The following is a 17796-nucleotide window of genomic DNA, read 5'->3' as shown; positions in this document are numbered from 1 at the left end:
AGATATTCTGCAAATTCAGACCAAGTCTTGCCACAAACACAAAAGTAGAATTGCACTCAGAAGGAAATGGAAGTGAGGCCCACTTGAAACAATAGAAAAATTCATTCCAGAGAGACTGAATCTTTCAGAACAAACACAGTCTCACTCTGTGATTGAAACTGCTAGTTAATACTTTATAGTGGTTATCAATTTCAGTGGCATTGGTAACAAAAAAAGAAAAGAAAAATGTCTGTTTTTAATTATTTATACACCCGTATAGAAAAAAATATATATATATGTATGTATACTCTTTTTAAAGAAAACAGAACTTGCATCTTGAAACTTAGAATTTGCAAGGAAGAATTTTTTAAGTGCATTGAAGTTTAATGTGTTCACCACTTAGGAATCCTTACCGCTTGTGAGGATTAAGTGAAATACATAGTACTGTTTATCATGTGAATTATTTTAAACTAAAGAGAACTCAGTTCTTTACTTGCTCTATACCCAATCTCTAATCCTTAAATCAGGAAATTATTGGCAGTTTTTATTCTTCCTTTATTCCTGTCTTTTTCCTTCCTTCTTTCCTTCCTTCCTTCCTTCCTTCCTCCCTCCCTCCCTCCCTCCCTCCCTTCCTTCCTTCCTTCTTTCCTTCCTTTCTGTGTTTCTGCCTTCTTTTTTTAAAAGTGGCACTAGCCTATTTCTATTGATTCTTTAGGAAGAATATTTGTTTCCTGCAGATGAATTCTATCTTTTAAGAAAAGAGAAAACACTCTTGTTAATTGAGTAGACTAAGATACATCCATATTCCACATAATATCTTTTATATGAATAGACTTGCTTGTACAAAACTTAATCAAAATGGGATTATGTAAAGCTTAGTGTCACATAGGAAAAAGTTTATAGATATTCCTAGAGAATTCTATCATGAGCTATTATGCCATAAAAGGTAAAATAAGACTAGAAACTTAGCAATAATAGCATGCCTTGAAATTTTCTTAGCCATTTGATGTATATGTGTATATCTACACATGATATTTCCATTTAGATCCAACTGTATTAGAAAATGATTTGGTTTTCTGCATTTGGTTATATTTTTATACTAAGTACATACGCCTCAGTTACATGAGTGACTTGATTTAAACCTAAAAATAAAATATCCAAAATATAATGTAAACTTTTGTATATATACTACTGCACGTTAAAGTTGATATAGTCTAGTTATCAAGTTGAACTCTCATTATCCCTAAGCTTCTTTAAAACTAATCTTCATTCTAAAATAAAAGTGTGAAGCAAAGTTGTAGAAAGCAATGCAATGTACAATCCCTCTTACAACAATATAATTCAAGGAAACTAAAAATTAAACATTAAAGCTATCATCTAATTAAATTCAAATAACACAAATACCTATAGATACATTTTTAAAAGCATCTATTTGCAAAGACAGTCACCAGTTGTGCTGCTGAATGTGTACAGAGAACAGTAACCAGAGAATTCTTTTTAAAAATATACACATATACACAATTCAAGACGAAAAATAAAGAAAAATGTAAGCGGCCATTAAATAAATAGGAATACAAGCTATGCTCACATATTTATATCTATGTGTTCTAATATATATTTATATCTTTATTCAAATATTATAAATATAATATATACATTTAAATTTAAAAACACATAAATCAGTATCCAAAGGCAAATGTATTTCATCTCTGACCTGCTTGACAAACATCTTTTTATAACATGTAAAAAAAAGTTATTGCATATCTGCTTTTAACCATGATGGAGTAACTGAAACCTTACCATACCCCTATAATTTTTTTTTTAAATAACAGAAAACTGAACAAAATATACAGGCATTTGGATTTCATCAAAATTAGTAACTTCAACTTTTCAAAGGACACTTTGAAAGGGAACAGGAAAATGATAGACTGGAAGAAAATATTCTCAATAGTTAGATCTAAAAAAGGACCTTTATTCAGCATATATCAAGAATTCTTACAACTCCGTAATAAGACAATTTAAAAATGAGCAAGATTTTAAACAGACATTTCACAAAACAAGATATATTAATGGCCAATAAATACATGAAAAGATGTTATTAGTCATCAGGGAAATGCAATTAAAACTCTGTGATGGTTAAAATAAGATAGTACCAAATGTTGGAAAGGTTGAGGAACAACTGATATTCTCAAATATCGCTGGTGGGAATGTAAAAATCACACCATCTTTGGGAAATAGTTTGGCAGTTCCTTATAAAGTTAAACATACCACACAGATCAGCAGTCCTATTCCTAGATATTTCAAAGGGAAACGAAAATATATGCCCACACAAAGACTTGTACACAAATGTTCATAGCAGTTTTATTCATAATAGCCAAAAACTAGAAGCAGTGAGATTTCATCAACAGAAGAGATAAATGGACTGTGGTAGAGCCATATAATGCAAATCTACTCATCAATTAAAAAAAGAACAAACCACTGATAAATACAAAACAATGAATTTCAAAAACAATATGCTGAGCAAAAAGAAGTCAGACACAAATGAATATGTACATTATGATTCTATTTACATGAACTTCTAAGAAATGCTAACTAATCTGTGATGACATAAAGGAACTCAGTGGTTGTCTAGGGTCAACCTAGAAACCAGTGGGCAGACAGCCAAGGGAGACAGAGGAATCTTTTGGGGATGTTGAAAATGTTCCATATCTTGATTGTGCTAACAGAGGTGTATACGTTTGTCAACTAACTGAGCTATACATTTAGAACAGATTCATTTTGTTATATCTAAATTACACATCACTAAAATTTATTTCTTTAAGTTAAAATTTTTTTTAAGTTTGTGTACTAGATAGAAAAGCAAGTGTATTTGTTCTATCAGCATGTTTCAGCTATTACCCAGTGACCCTAAATTCATTAGTTTGGTGAGCATCTCAGATTTTGAGTGTGGTGTGCTGACGTTTTAAATTATACCTGTTTTATTTTTATAATACTGCAACGTAAAACAAACCATTCTGGTGAAGGAAGAATTTTCTATTAAGGAAAGCTAAACAAAATATTGAGTTGAAAGAAATGCCTATATAGTCTGCCAACTTGCTTTTGAGTCATATTTTATGCCAGTCGATGGGCATTAACTAATAACGTATACAGAATATAATCATTTTGTGCTTCTCTCTGGCTTACAGACTTTAGCTCCGTTTGCTTCCTAAAAAATAGAAAAAAAAAAGTATGCCTTTATTATAATTTAAAAATCCATTAGCATAGAATTTCCTTAGAAAAATATACACTATTCATGTATTCAACTATGTACTTATAATCTAGATTTTTGCCATCCTGTCGATGAGTGGAAATACGTGTTTATGATCCAGACTAATGTTTGGTTCATTTTTATGGCAGTATGGAGTTAAAACCACAGTATTTATTAAAAACAAAATAAGAATGTTTTCCCTGACTCTTCTTTGCATAATTATGTGGTTTAAGTAAAATAACTAGCACTGATTATGTGCCTTCTAATTAAATCAAGTGAAAATCTGTACTAACTAAACTATTTCCTGAGAACATGATAGGTACTTTGGACACCTAACAACAGGCATAAATATTTCCAACACTAAAATTAGGCAGAGTAGGATGTATTTCTCACATGAATCTCCTTGAATCGCAGAAATCCATTTCAGACAAGTATTGCTAACTCCCTTCTTAATCAACTATGCATTTACTCAAATTAGGCCCAGGTTTTGTTTTTCCGCCCCCCTGTGGAAGAGACTACCTAAACAGCTTTTCTACCTTAATGAGAATTACTGTCTTTCACAAATCCCAGTTCAGCCTCCCTATAGATCTCCCCAACTTTTATCCCTTTAAATAGATTAAAAATAAAGGGCTGCCTCTTTGTCTGGGACATTCTCTTACCTGGGACTTCTATGGTAAACAAGGACCATACTAACCAAGAGACAAAAATAAGATGGAAAAGAAAACAAATGACCAAGAAGATAAGTCATTTTAAAACACAGACTGAATCTGGCCAACATCTACTTTAAAAATGATGAAGTGTTTTATATAGGTAAGACGTGTATATAAGACGTGTTGGGGAAAAAAATACGTTGGTTGGATATTGTTGAAATAAACACTTCAAGGAGTTGTTGGGTTTTTTTCCCCACCTACTTGGTACCTTGCAGTTCCAGTGCCTTAAATGTGTGTTACCTCCTCTGTAAGTGTCTGACACATGTCCAAAGGTCAAGACATAGGGCTTGTATCATCATGTGACTTTCTGTACAGTATATAGTATTTTTCTTACGATTATTAGAAACTAAATACAAATTTAAAAAGAAAGACAAGATGCTTAAAAAGCTTATGTTAAATCATAAATATTTAGCCCTGGAAGCTTTAAAAAGGGCATTCTAAGTATTGAATGTTAGTTTTTTTCTTCCCATAGATGAAAGAACAAAGAGGTATTCTATTTTTCTCTTAAAAAAAAATAAAACTATATTCTCACAGTCTAAGCCAAAGATATCTGTTTCTCATATAGAAATACTGTAAAAATGAATTTTAATAGATTAAAAATTACATATAAATAAACATTCTAAGGAAACTATGAGTTCCTTAAAACAATTTATTATTCCTTAGGAAATCCAAAATCTTCTGAATAATCTTAAAATTTATAGTAGGTTTATAATATTGCAAGGTTAGCTTTGAGGCTAAGGTGGAGTTGTCACAATTTAAAAATTATCATTTTTACTCCACTTCCAGAAAACAGATCTGTGTGGTAACCCCATGACATACCTTCTATTACATTACAAATGAAATGTTTATTTTAAACACATTTTATCTCTAGTCAATAGTCTAGGTTAGTTACAGGTTGATATTGTAAACAGTCTGAGTTTCTACTTGAATATATAGAGAATCCATGGGGAATTTGTATATTTTTCCTCTCCAAATTTACCATCAAAATTATAAATTTTACAATAGTTTTGACTTGACTTCTTTGTTCCCCTAGGGCCAGTGGTAAACCCTCACAAACGGATTGAAATAATAAAAATCTACATATTTGAGATTCTGACAAGATATAATATCCCCAAGTGCAGTCGCTCCCCCATAACTTTGTTTTTTATCCAATCCAGCACTAATGTATGCAAGCATTTTTGGGAACGTATCAGCAATTATCCAAAGACTATACTCCGGAACTGCCAGGTACCACATGCAGATGCTGCGAGTAAAAGAGTTCATTCGCTTTCACCAAATCCCCAACCCTCTGAGGCAACGGCTTGAAGAATATTTCCAGCATGCATGGACTTACACCAATGGCATTGACATGAACATGGTACGTATTTCTGTTTTCCAAAACTGGAGCCCCTCAGGCGTTATAGCTACAGCCAAAATGGATAAGCCAGTCTCACCAGCTTTGAACCCCTTGCTTTTGTTTCCCTCTCTCGGATGTTTATTTTCTCCCCTGGAGATAGTCTTTCATTCTCAATTCATGGCATTGCATGGTGCTATATCTAGTTACACTGTGTGGCAAAGGCATTATAACATGATGCAAACTGATATAACTGTGTATTAGAGCTCCCACTTCTGGTTAGGGAGAGCATTGCTAAGTTGGGACTTGGGCTTTCACCACTTGGCTTAGCTGCCAAGCACCCCAAAAAATAGGTGGACCCATGTGCATTAAGACATTACAAGTAAACAATAATAACTATAATGCCCCCAAACAGAAATATTTTTTAAAAATAGGACATTTTGAGGATTTGTGGGAGAGGTTAAGGAGCTTAAGTATACCATAAACATTTTATAATAGGAAGTTTCATGTTTCTGTTAAGGACAATTTTTCTATATTTTAATCAATTAACTATGTGCCCTTTTACTGTACCTGGTTTAATGCATCTTTCCTTTCAAGGGGGAAATATGGATTCCTTCATAACTCAAGCAAATTCAACATCAACAATCACTTTTCATAACCCTTCCCTCCTTTATCGGTGCTCAAAAATCAATACAACTAATAAGATTAATTGATCCAAAGAGCTTCTTTTATTATTAGGAGAATTGCATACATCTTTTTGACCTAGCTATTTGGCTATAGAGATTGATTACTAAAGATATATGATAAATACAAGCTATATAGCATATCATAGACCTATTAAAAAAAATTAGAATTATAGTACCTTCCCATCTAGCTACTTCTCCATTGGGCAAGGATCCTGTTTCTAAAAATTCTTCAGAAAATGGAATCTTTAAAATTTAACGACATCAACAGCATGATACAATTTTTGCATAAGTGAGCCTATGCAATTTAGATTGACTTTTTAAAATTTGATCAGCAATATCCTAACAAAAAAAGAAAAGGTTCAAAATTAGCAGTTAAGGTACAGAACGCATTGCAAATATTGCCCAGTTTGAAAGATATCTTTTTATATGATGTTTATCATAGCTGTGCATGATTTATTTGATGGAGAAGTAAGGGCATGCCATCATAAAATTTTTAATTTGAAGAGCTAATCAATCAGCACATTTCATACAAAGCCATAACTGAATCCCATGAGTTATTTCTGATTATCCCAAAGTTACTTGTGAAAATTCATTTGATAAATTGATCTCACCAAGGTAACACTTTAATCTCATAAGAAATTACCTACAAATTGGTCACTTTTATGTACTTCCATCCCTATTATTGTTTAATGAAGATATCAGCATTCAGAAACTATTGGGGATTCTCTAATGCTGGGTTGGCTGAAGCAGTGTCAAGAATTTTTAATCAAAACACATGTCGCTCAATTTTGTTGTTCCATACTGCCAGATTATTTCAATAACCGGAGTAAAACAATTATTTATTTTACTTCCCCTCTCCATATAACTCTAGTTTCGTGGCCATTTTTTTGTGTGATAAAGTCTATTTTGTGAAAACTATTTACCTTTCATTGTTTGACTCTATTACCTATGAATATGGTCTATATACCACTTGCCTATTTACAATGTACTTATGAAAGATTTATCTCTTTCCTGTCTGCTTCACACCTTAATACATGGAATCACAACACCCACCGGTAAGAACAGGAGGTATTTATATCCAATTTAATTCTCGTGTAAATTGTGGAGATCACCCTTGTTATCTGTCAGGTTTAGAGCTTGTTAAATGATTTCCAATGTTAGTTCTGATTTTTTTTGCATGATGTAGCAGAGGAAATACAAAGCAAGAAACTGGGAAAGATAACTTGGAAGAGGCCAAGTACAGAATAGAAATCCTTAACTTTAACAACAACTTGACCTCTAATAACGTTTATATAAAGTTTCCCCCTCCCCACAAAAAGTCACTTATCTGCCCCTTCCTTCACTCTGGTAAAGGTTATGGGTATACGGTTTGCATTAGATAACTGTCATAAAGAAAATGTCATTCTCTTTCATCATCCTCTATTTTCATGATGTAGGTGCTTTTCTTTCCTCTCATCTGCATGCCTGTCTCACATGATCCTGGAGTGTGTGAGCCCTAAACCATGTGCCACTAAGTCTTGCATGTGGTTTTGAGAGCTTGACTTTGCACGAACTTCTTGTTTGTTCACAGTGTCTACATTTCTCATCTTGTGACTGCAATGTGAGTAAAAAAGCAAAGTGCAACATAACTCTGAAAACTCAGCAGATGGAAGATGCTTGCTAATTAAGAACAATGTGCAAAAGAAAGTTGATTAGAATAAAGCAACTGTACTCTTAGACTATTGAGAGGTTAAAAAAAAAATCTAAGTGGATTTTTTACCTCTAACAGCACATCGTTAAATCCCTGTCTTGTTAGTTTATTGTTAACTAAATTGTAATTTAATAACAATTTAAAGTGATTTAACTTTATGTATTGTGATACATAAAAGTACATCAAACTGTTGTATTTTACATCAGCATTCCATGTTTTTCATTTAAGTATAACCTTAAGCATAATTTCTCATGAAACATTTCAGGTCATTTTTGCTGTTTAACCATGTCCAAATGAAGTATAAGATGTTCAGTAACACTCTATTAATTGACCTAAAATTATTTTTCATAACCCAAAATATTTGATTCCTTGATAGATCACAAAACATAAGAAAGAATTGTAGCCATATTCCTTACTCCATAAGAAAGAATATGTACCCATATTTCTTATTCCCTGCATCTTTTGCTTTTTGTGAAACAGCTATTACCAGAATGTTCCAGAACCAAACGCATTCTGGGAACACTTATGGGCTTCCTTTCAGGTGAACCAAATGGTTCAGGTTGCAAAAGGAAAGGGGTCAGAATAATGAAGCTAGTGAAAGGAAGGTGTTCTTTTGCATATTATGTCAGGCTTAGGAGTAGTAAAAATTAGCTCAAAAATGTCCCTAGGTCAAGTCCGGAAAATCCTTTCCCTTCTGCAATACTTTCTCAGATTAGGACCGAAAGCATCTCAACGAATTTCTCCAAGTTAAAGCTTTCTTATAACCCAAACTGAAACTTTCAGACATTATCCAACAGTGATTTTAGTTACAACATTGCCAAACACAGAAAATCACCTTCCATGTCATTGTAGAATTGAGCCATGCACACAGAGGAGCATGGCTTGAATGAATAAAGGCACCAATAACCGTGGTCTATCCATCATTCTGGATGGAGAGAAATAAATCACTTATGACAGAAACCACTCCATAATTTTAAGTTATATTTGCATGGAAGAAAAGCCTTTATGAACATTCAATGAAAAATGTTATTCCTTACCTAAAAATGCCTCCCTAGTAATGCCTGAATAATAGAAAAAAATACAGAATAAAAATTCAGAAGACCCAAGTACTAGTTCTCAATATGCCACTTTTCTTGGACAAGTCACTTAACCTCTCAGCAATTTCATTCAACACGTCATTTTCAAATAGTTTTAAAGCGCCAAAACTGCATTTGCTAAATGTGTAAAACAATTATCATGGGAGTTTTTCTGCTTGAGGATGTAGAGTCTGAGTCTGTTCCCTCTGAGTCTCCTTCATGGAACATTTTATTCTGCTTCGAATATTATTCAAAAACCACAGAACTAAGTGAGTGGTAGAACTGTGGAAGGCAGAGAACCCAAGGGGATCATTTCAGGTAAAGACAAGGACAGGAATAGAGGCACATATTTGTGACATCCAGGGCAGAATTAAGGCGGGTAATCCAGAAACAATTTTGTTTAATTTATTTTAGGAAGAAAGGGGAACAATTGAGTATTTTTTTAGTCTGGGACATTAATGGAGAAAAATTTGGGAAACAGTTGTAGAAAGGAGTTGGAATAAGAACCTAGAAAGAGAAATAAATTCTTCAGCAAGGCAGATTGGTGAGGTTTCCTTAAAGATAAGCAGGGGAGAAAAGAAAAATGGTGACGGCATTGGTTTTGAGGAATAAAGGGGAAGACCCAATGGTACTTGTACTACATGGTCCAGTCTCCTTGATCAAGCAGAGACTAAATGAATTCCTCAGAAAGGAGAAGGTGTAGGATAGGAGAAGAGTTGAACAAGGGAGAATTTTTAGAGATTTCAATCAAGAGTCAACCTAGTCGGCTAAAATTGCTTAGAATCCCAGTAGGACTCTGAGTGACAAAACATACACTTATCATGGACCCAACAAGCAAAGCCAATCAAAATGGAAAGGAAAGTAATGAAGAATGACATATTGTTTAATAGAAATTCCTACTTCATAAGGCTGATGTTATTTCTAAGGAGCATTTTAATAACAGTCTGATTTCATTTCCTTCCATGACTCTTTTCCTGCTCCTCTGTTATCTGCTAACTCTGACTACTGACCATAACTACTACTACTAACTGCTTACTACTACTACTACTACTACTAACTACTATCTATTTAACTAGTAACTACTAATATTAACCTGCATCTACAATCTAACTCTACTCCATCAAAAATTTTGTTGCATCCATTCTCTATACTGATTTAAATAACTTCATCTGTGCCAGACCTTCACATTCAAATACACTCCACTCATGTCCTGTTTTGATACACCATAGTGAAATGTAATTTCAAGCTCTTTCAGTATGTCCAATTAAGCAACTCAAATAAAATAATCCTTGTGACATTAAACCCCATAGGAAAGCAAAATTTATAAAATAGCATGGCTTGTCTCTACCATAATGTTTTTATCCCCCTTTACCTTTTTCTAATGACCCTTATATACTGAAGTTGATAAATACAATAAAAAACCTTTGACTAATTCATCATAGAGCTAAAATAAAATGACTACAAATATGATGCCCTTCACGTCTGACCACCCCTCCAATGGGGACCCTGTTTTCAAGAAGTCTTCAGAAAATAAAATCACTCATGTTTAAAGATATAAAGAGCAGAATACAATTTTTGCATAGGTGAGCCTACAATTTAGATTGATATTTTTTATTTGACCAGTAATAGTTTAACAAAAAAGCATCGGTTCAAAATTAGCAGTCAAGGTACAGAAAGCTTTACAAATATTGCCTAATTTGAAAGACGTACGCTTCTTCTCTACACTTAGGTCCAAATGGCCTAACAAGTAAATCCACCCATTTAAAAAGGGAGCATGGAGATTGGCAAAAACCTGCATTTAAAAGATAATGACCCCGAGGATTGGTGACATCTTTTAGTTTTCTGTAACGAAATACTTAGTTACTACTTAGGAGTGGAATTAAAGTAATGCTGTTTACAATGCACCTTAAAAGATGTTTTCATCTCCATGCTGATTAGTTGATAGGAATTGCCTGGCTCTGTAAAAACTGGATAGGTAGCAAAATTTTGCACTCACAAGAAATCTACTATTAACACACATACTTACCAACTGTAGCCAGTACCTGAACCACAGGTGCTTAAGAAAGGGCAAGTCACATGTCCTTCCTATTTTTCCCCAAGACTATTTATCCTAAAGTCTCAAAAATGCCACAGAACACAACAAATACCATCTGGAGCCCCCTGACATGAACAATATCAAGCTTAAGACAAGCACTGGTATTTTCAGGTTACAAATTGTATATGCTCAATCATGTTTCACAAATGATGATGGTCACTTCAGCCTGGTCTCCAACCATCAACAAGAAAGACTTATTTACATCTGACACCGTGCTGTTTTAATGCAAAGCAAGTTCATCAACAGTGGGATCTGATCTTCAGCCATTTCTGAGTCAAGAAAAATAATGACAGCATGGTCTGGGGCTTTACACATGAAAAAGAGTCATTGCAGAAATACCATGCTGAGGTGATGAACACACTTCTATGCTTCAGTGTCTCCATTTGTTAATAATGTTCCTCTCACAGTAGTAGGATGGTGGAAATGATATCTCAAGTTGTTTTTCAACTTTTAAAAATTATGGTACTATTCAAACAGGACTCGAGTGCAATTTCTTATGCTGAAGAGTGTGATGTGTTGCCAAATACTTTCTTTGGAGTAGTAGAAGCACAGGAGTAATTCAAGCTCAATTCAGTTTAGGATCAGTTAATACTCAACACAGGTTTAGCCCATAATAAAAAATAGAGACATCAAAGTTCACTTTAAAAATATTCTTTGGAAATATGAATTTAGGTCCATTAAATTAAAATAATAGAGGAACTCAGCACTTATCAAACCTAATAAAATCAAACCATTCACAATTTCTCCCAAAATAAAAGTCCAATATTTACTTTAGTTAAAGAATTTTCTGAGACATTACCAATAGCCTGAGGATTTATATTGAAAATGGATATGTAAAGTTCCACCCAATATACCAGATATTTTAAATCATTTTTTAAAGGTGAAAATAAGCACAAGTAGTTCATCTAATCCAATTGATTATATAGGCTTAAGGCATCAGACTCAGGAAAAGTACATATATTTTAATTGTTTTTCTTGGTTTAGACATATTGCTATCCATGGAGTTGAATGTGGATGGAAAAAAATATATAATCATGCCTCTTTCGTGCCAGATATTCCTAAAGAACCTATTTTAGTTTGCATCTTGGGCTCCTATTAGTCAAGTGGGCTACCCCCAGCAGAACTCTACACTCATCTTAGGGACTATCTGATAAGAATCTTCCTCACTTGGGGTCCAGCACCTCATATAGTGCATTTTAATGCTCTGGAGCGATGCTAAATCATTTACCTATGTGCTGTAGATAATTTTTCCCACTCTACTGGTCATCTCCTTAGATCAGAGTGCTCTACAATACACACGAAACTGAAACAAATCAGTAGTTAGAAACACCTACCATAGTGGGAGGGAAAACCAAAGACTCAGTCCACACAGGTGTAATTATTGTACTTGAATCATAGAGGTCCATGTCGAGCCATTATCTAGTTTTGACTGTGAGTCACAATATGTGGACGCTGGGAAAATCGGGCCTTAGTAGTGTTTTCTAAGATGGGCGCTTTGGCCCAGATTCTAACTCTGATTTTACCTGCATTATCTATGAGCTGTGCTTAATATTTAACAGTAGGTAACACCAGCAATGAGGTCAGAGCATTATAATAAAGAGTAGTTAATCAAGATGTTCTTTTCTATGAATTACTTACAACATTTTTGCATAGTTTTTGGTTACTTTTTTCTTCTCATTTTTTAAAATAATTAATTAATTAATTTACTTGTTTATTTTTGGCTGCATTGGGTCTTCGTTGCTGCGCGTGGGCTTTCTCTAGTTGTGGCGAGCGCGGGCTTCTCATTGTGGAGGCTTCTCTTGTTGCGGAGCACAGGCTCTACGCGCACGGGCTTCAGTAGTTGTGGCACGCAAGCTCAGTAGTTGTGGCGCACGGGCTTAGTTGCTCCTCGGCATGTGGGATCTTCCCGGACCAGGGATCGAACCCGTGTCCCCTGCATTGGCAGGCGGGTTCTCAACCACTGAGCCACCAGGGAAGCCCTTCTTCTCATTTTTTAAGAACTCTTTATAATTTATAGACAAAGAGTTCATTGACACTTTATCTGTCATCTATATTGCAATTTGTTCCTAATCTCTTTTCAATATGCTGGTTTTGTTTAGGGTATCTTTTGAATTGTAAAGTTTTTTTGTTTTTTAATATCATCCAATTAGTCAACTTTTCTTGTACAGTTCAGAGATCCTGTCCTGTTTTTCAAAGGTCTCACTAAACCTATGGATTGTACGAGTAGTTTCCTAGGTTTTAAGTTTTGTTATATGATTTGGAAGAAAATTCTGAATATGTTTGAAATGTAGTTCTGTAAATTTTCTTCACATGAATAGAAGATAGTACTTTTTCTGTTGATTTTAAATACCACCTGATTTACACATTAAATTATTAGGTATAATTGGAATACATATCTTTACTCCCAAATTGGCTCTATTTGTCCATTCCTATGGCAATATAATAAAGATTTATACTTAGTGGCTTTATACCATACTTCAATTTCTGACAAGATAGGTCAACTCTTACTAATCTTGTTTTTCTTATTTTGGGGGGCATTTGAGAGTATTTATTCTTCCATATAAAATATATGACTATTTTAACTCATTTACAACAAACTCCATGTTGGGCTTTTGAGACAACCCAAAGATCAGGTTGTCAAATCTGGCACACAAAAATCAGAACTTGTAACCAATATTAAAGTTTACTAATAATTTCAAGAATATATGTAATCATAAGGCATAAGCAAAGCATAGAGATCCTTCTTTGCATATTAGTATGTGTTCTGTCTCAGATTTAACATGGGAGGTCCCTAAACTGTGTATGCAATGACATAACACTTAAGCAGAATGTAACATTTTTGGTCATTAAACATTCACATTTTATAGTCTGGAAGTTACATAGCTTACATGACATTTTCCAGAAAGTCATGTCCTATAGGTCTATTGATGACATTAAAACAAATCTGCTTTTGAAAGAACAGTAGCCTAACAGTTATTAATAAAGTAAAATAACAATAATAGTAAAATTAATATGAGCTATAATTTAAAGACTCCAAGATCTTAAGAAGAAGATACCAAGTGCTTTGCAAGCCTTCAGATCAGTTTATTCCAGTACAAGCTGCCTTTGAAATTTATTTCTTATGAGTGAGGAATGAACACAGGGATTCACTTTAATGGGAAATTGTTGGTGGATGAGTGGATGGATGTGACTGAATACTTCCCAACTTCTGCATCATCTGTGAAGAAACAGTAGAGAAAAGTCTAGTTCTGGGTAGAAGATAGATAAAAGGCAGCTCATTCTTTAAAGTTGGGCAGCAGGATCTTTATCACACCTACTTCTACCTGAACAGGTTATTAACACCATTCACAGCCAGGTCATGCTGCATTTCCCTGTCGATAGTATATGTTAAAACCAGACAACATTTCTTTTGCAAAACTTCTATGCAACATTACTTTTAGTTAATCTAACGTACACTGAATTTTGTCACAGCTTGTTCACTATCCTAATCAAACACAGGATTTAAATAATGTGAAATAAAATGATCTAAGGTGAAGGTAAAAAAAACACCAAAATCTACTGATGAAAATTTTGTTTATCATAAGCAATTTAAACTAGACACGTCCTGCCAAAAACACTCCATAGATAGGAGCTGCCCCACACCCTTAGTGTGCTTGCCAGGAGCAGGTCACTAATCTTTGTCATTAGCTGGTCACTTTTCTTTCCCGGTATTCCTCAGCAAGGATAGAGAATGGACTGTATTCCTGTTGCTAACACTTTCCTTTCTATGAATTTTATATTAATTTTTACATAATTTTGAAATTTCAATATTAAATTCTCATCTTTGCCCCACGTTAAAATCATCTGAAATATGTTAAACAAATTTTAGTGCTTCAGACCCACCCTACAACAATTAAACCAGAATTGCTTATAGCTAAGTCAGAGCATCAGTATTTTTATATTTCTATTCTAACATGTAGCCAGGATTGAGAGCCACTGATTTAGATCCTAAAAAATTACATCTCCTTCAACAAGATTTTATAATGTTCTTAGAAATTCTTACCTTTGTTATTAAATTTATTCTTAAATTTATATAGCTTAGTCAAACAAATGAAATATATTACACATTTCCATTTTTACCTGCTTATAAATAATATATAAACTATTTATCTTCCTTATAGCCACCTTAACAAATTATTTGCCTCATTCTTTTTTTGTTTGTTCGATTAACTCTTGGATGTTCTAGGTATGCAATTATATCGGCAACAAAAAGAGATAAATTCATTCTCTTTTTTAAAAAATACTATTTATTTTCTTTATTAGTTCATTAGATTCTCCAAAATAATTTTGAATAGTAATAGCTGACTTTATGAAAATAGCTTCACCATTAACACTAATACTTTAAAAATCTCCTTGCATTCCTCAAATAAATCCTACTTGGTCATAGATTTTTTTGATACTTTGTTGAGTTTATCAGCTAGTAAATTATTTAGAATTTTGCAACTATTTTATAGTGATATTGATCTATAGTTATAAGCTCTTTTTTATTATTTAAATCCACTTTATTGTTATTTACTTTTCCCTTTTTTTTTAACATCTTTATTGGAGTATAATTTCTTTACAGTGGTGTGTTAGTTTCTGCTTTATAACAAAGTGAATCAGCTATACGTATACATATATCCCCATATCCCCTCCTTCTTGTGTCTGCCTCCCACCCTCCCTATCCCACCCCTCTAGGTGGTCACAAAGCACCGAGCTGATCACCCTGTGCTATGCGGCTGCTTCCCACTAGCTATCTATTTTACATTTGGTAGTGTGTATATGTCCATGCCACTCTCTCACTTTGTCCGAGCTTACCCTTCCCCATCCTTGTGTCCTCAAGTCCATTCTCTACATCTGTGTCCTTATTCCTGGCCTGCCCCTAGGTTCTTCAGAACCTTTTTCTTTTTTTAATTCCATATATATGTGTTAGCATATGGTATTTGTTTTTCTCTTTCTGACTTACTTCACTCTGTATGACAGACTCTAAGTCCATCCACCTCACTACAAATAGCTCAATTTCGTTTCTTTTTATGGCTAGTAATATTCCATTGTATATATGTGCCACATCTTCTTTATCCATTCATCTGTCGATGGACACTTAGGTTGCTTCCATGTCCTGGCTATTGTAAATAGTGCTACAATGAACATTGTGGTACATGACTCTTTTTGAATTATGGTTTTCTCAGGGTATATGCCCAGTAGTAGGATTGCTGGGTCGTATTAGATGTACTTCTGATGTATTTGTGGGGAGGAAGGTGATCTCCACGTCTTACTCTTCTGCCATCTTGAAGGTCTCCCTATACGCTCTTTAAATGTTAGAAAGAAATCATCTGTTAAGCCATGTGGTCCTGGTGGTTTTAATGGTAGTTCTTTAATCACTAACTCTACTACAGTAATTATTTATTACATTTCTTTCTTAGTCAATATTGGTGATTCATATTTTGTGAAAAATTCATCCATTTCATCTAGGTTTTCAAAGTTGTTACAATATTGCTTGCAGGATTCTCTTTTAATTCATTTATTCAGTCTTTTCTGTATAAGTAGGTACATCTGCCTTATCATTGCTAAATTTGTATATTTTTGTTCTTTCCTGTAGCAGGCCTTTGAAAGATTCATTGATTTCACTGGATCTTTTTCAAGGAATTAGCCTTTGGATTAATTTATTCTTGCTACTATTCTTTTCATTTTCAGAATTTGCCTTCATTACCCTCTTTTTTATTTCTTTGTATTGTCCTATTATTCTTAACAGTTGTTTTAAGGTTTTTTATTGTTTGAGTCTTTCCTTCTATAATATCTAAGACATTAAGACTATATATTTTCCTTTCAATGCAAGTTTTTCTGTGGTTCCATGGGTTTTGACATGAAATGTTCTCCTTCTGTTGCTTTGTAAATTATTTCTTTTTGGATCCAAAGGTTATCATAGAGTGTGGTTCTTAATTTTCACGTACTTCTGATTTTTTTAGTCACATTTTAATAATTTTTTTTCTTGTTTTTTGGATTACAGTCAGAGTTAAGGGACTATATAAACTTTTCTACTATTATAAATATTTAAGCACTCACATGTAGTGCAAAAATTATCTATGGTTGCATTTGTTTAAAATGACTCACCTTTATAAAGGTTTTCCAAAACATTTAGCTTTATTTTCATGGGGATGGGGCAACCCTGCTCTCTTTCTTTACACGTACTTATTTCATTCTTTTATGTGTAGTACGATTGAATTACATAATTTCTTGAACAAGTACAGCTGACATAAATAGGTTTCAGAACATACACTGCTGGTTTGTAACTCAACTGGTAGAAGTAGGAATGTGTAGGGACACAACAATATGTAACATTCAGAGCATTAGGTAACGAGAATCAACATAGTTTACAGAAGTGGAATCTAATAGGTGGAGGAAGAGAACTTCTACTATTTTGAGAGCTTCTGCTATTTTGCAAAAGTTATATAATTGCTGATACAACCATCAGTTTCCTTAGAAAGCAATTGAATTGCTGTCTAGCCTTAACCTTTCTGAGGAACAAATTCCCTAACTGGTACAAAAAGAAAATGGCATTTATGCTACATTTTTATTCTTTCTTACTTACTGATAAACCAATAAATAAAATGAGTGGGAAACATTTTGTATTTCACCATACTAGTAGCAGCTTTTGAAATCCAATCTGATGAACAGCTATGGCAAGTCACAATAGTTGGAAGAATCCTGGAGTAAGTTTGGAGTCTTAATTCTTCCACAAATAAAATCCCTTAATGCACTTATACTTCAGCTTTCACATGAAAAATGGGGAAATCACCATTCTGTATTCCTTATATAAAGTTGATAAATCAAAAGAAGATTTGATTTTAAAATATTATACACAGGAAATTTTTTCTGAAATATAAAACTAGATCCAAGTTCAAAATGGTATATCAAGTGTGAAGTGGTACTTAAATCACTCTTTTCGTCACCTGGCAGATTGC

The 17796-nt window shown here is 33.6% G+C and overlaps 1 protein-coding gene across 1 annotated transcript in view; it reads left to right on the top strand.

Annotated features, from left to right (window-relative positions):
* The window catches only part of KCNH7 (potassium voltage-gated channel subfamily H member 7), a 453303-nt gene that overhangs the window by 400479 nt on the left and 35028 nt on the right, over positions 1 to 17796 (top strand). Inside the window, exon 8 of the mRNA XM_079924588.1 lies at positions 5094 to 5293. Within this exon, the coding sequence (XP_079780714.1) occupies positions 5094 to 5293 (200 nt within the window). The remainder of the gene's footprint in view (positions 1 to 5093; positions 5294 to 17796) is intronic.

Source organism: Stenella coeruleoalba, assembly GCF_951394435.1.
Source record: "Stenella coeruleoalba genome assembly, chromosome: 6".
In the NCBI taxonomy this organism is placed as follows: Eukaryota; Metazoa; Chordata; class Mammalia; order Artiodactyla; family Delphinidae; genus Stenella; species Stenella coeruleoalba.
Note: the sequence above shows the minus strand (reverse complement) of the source record. Positions and strands in the feature narration are given on the sequence as shown.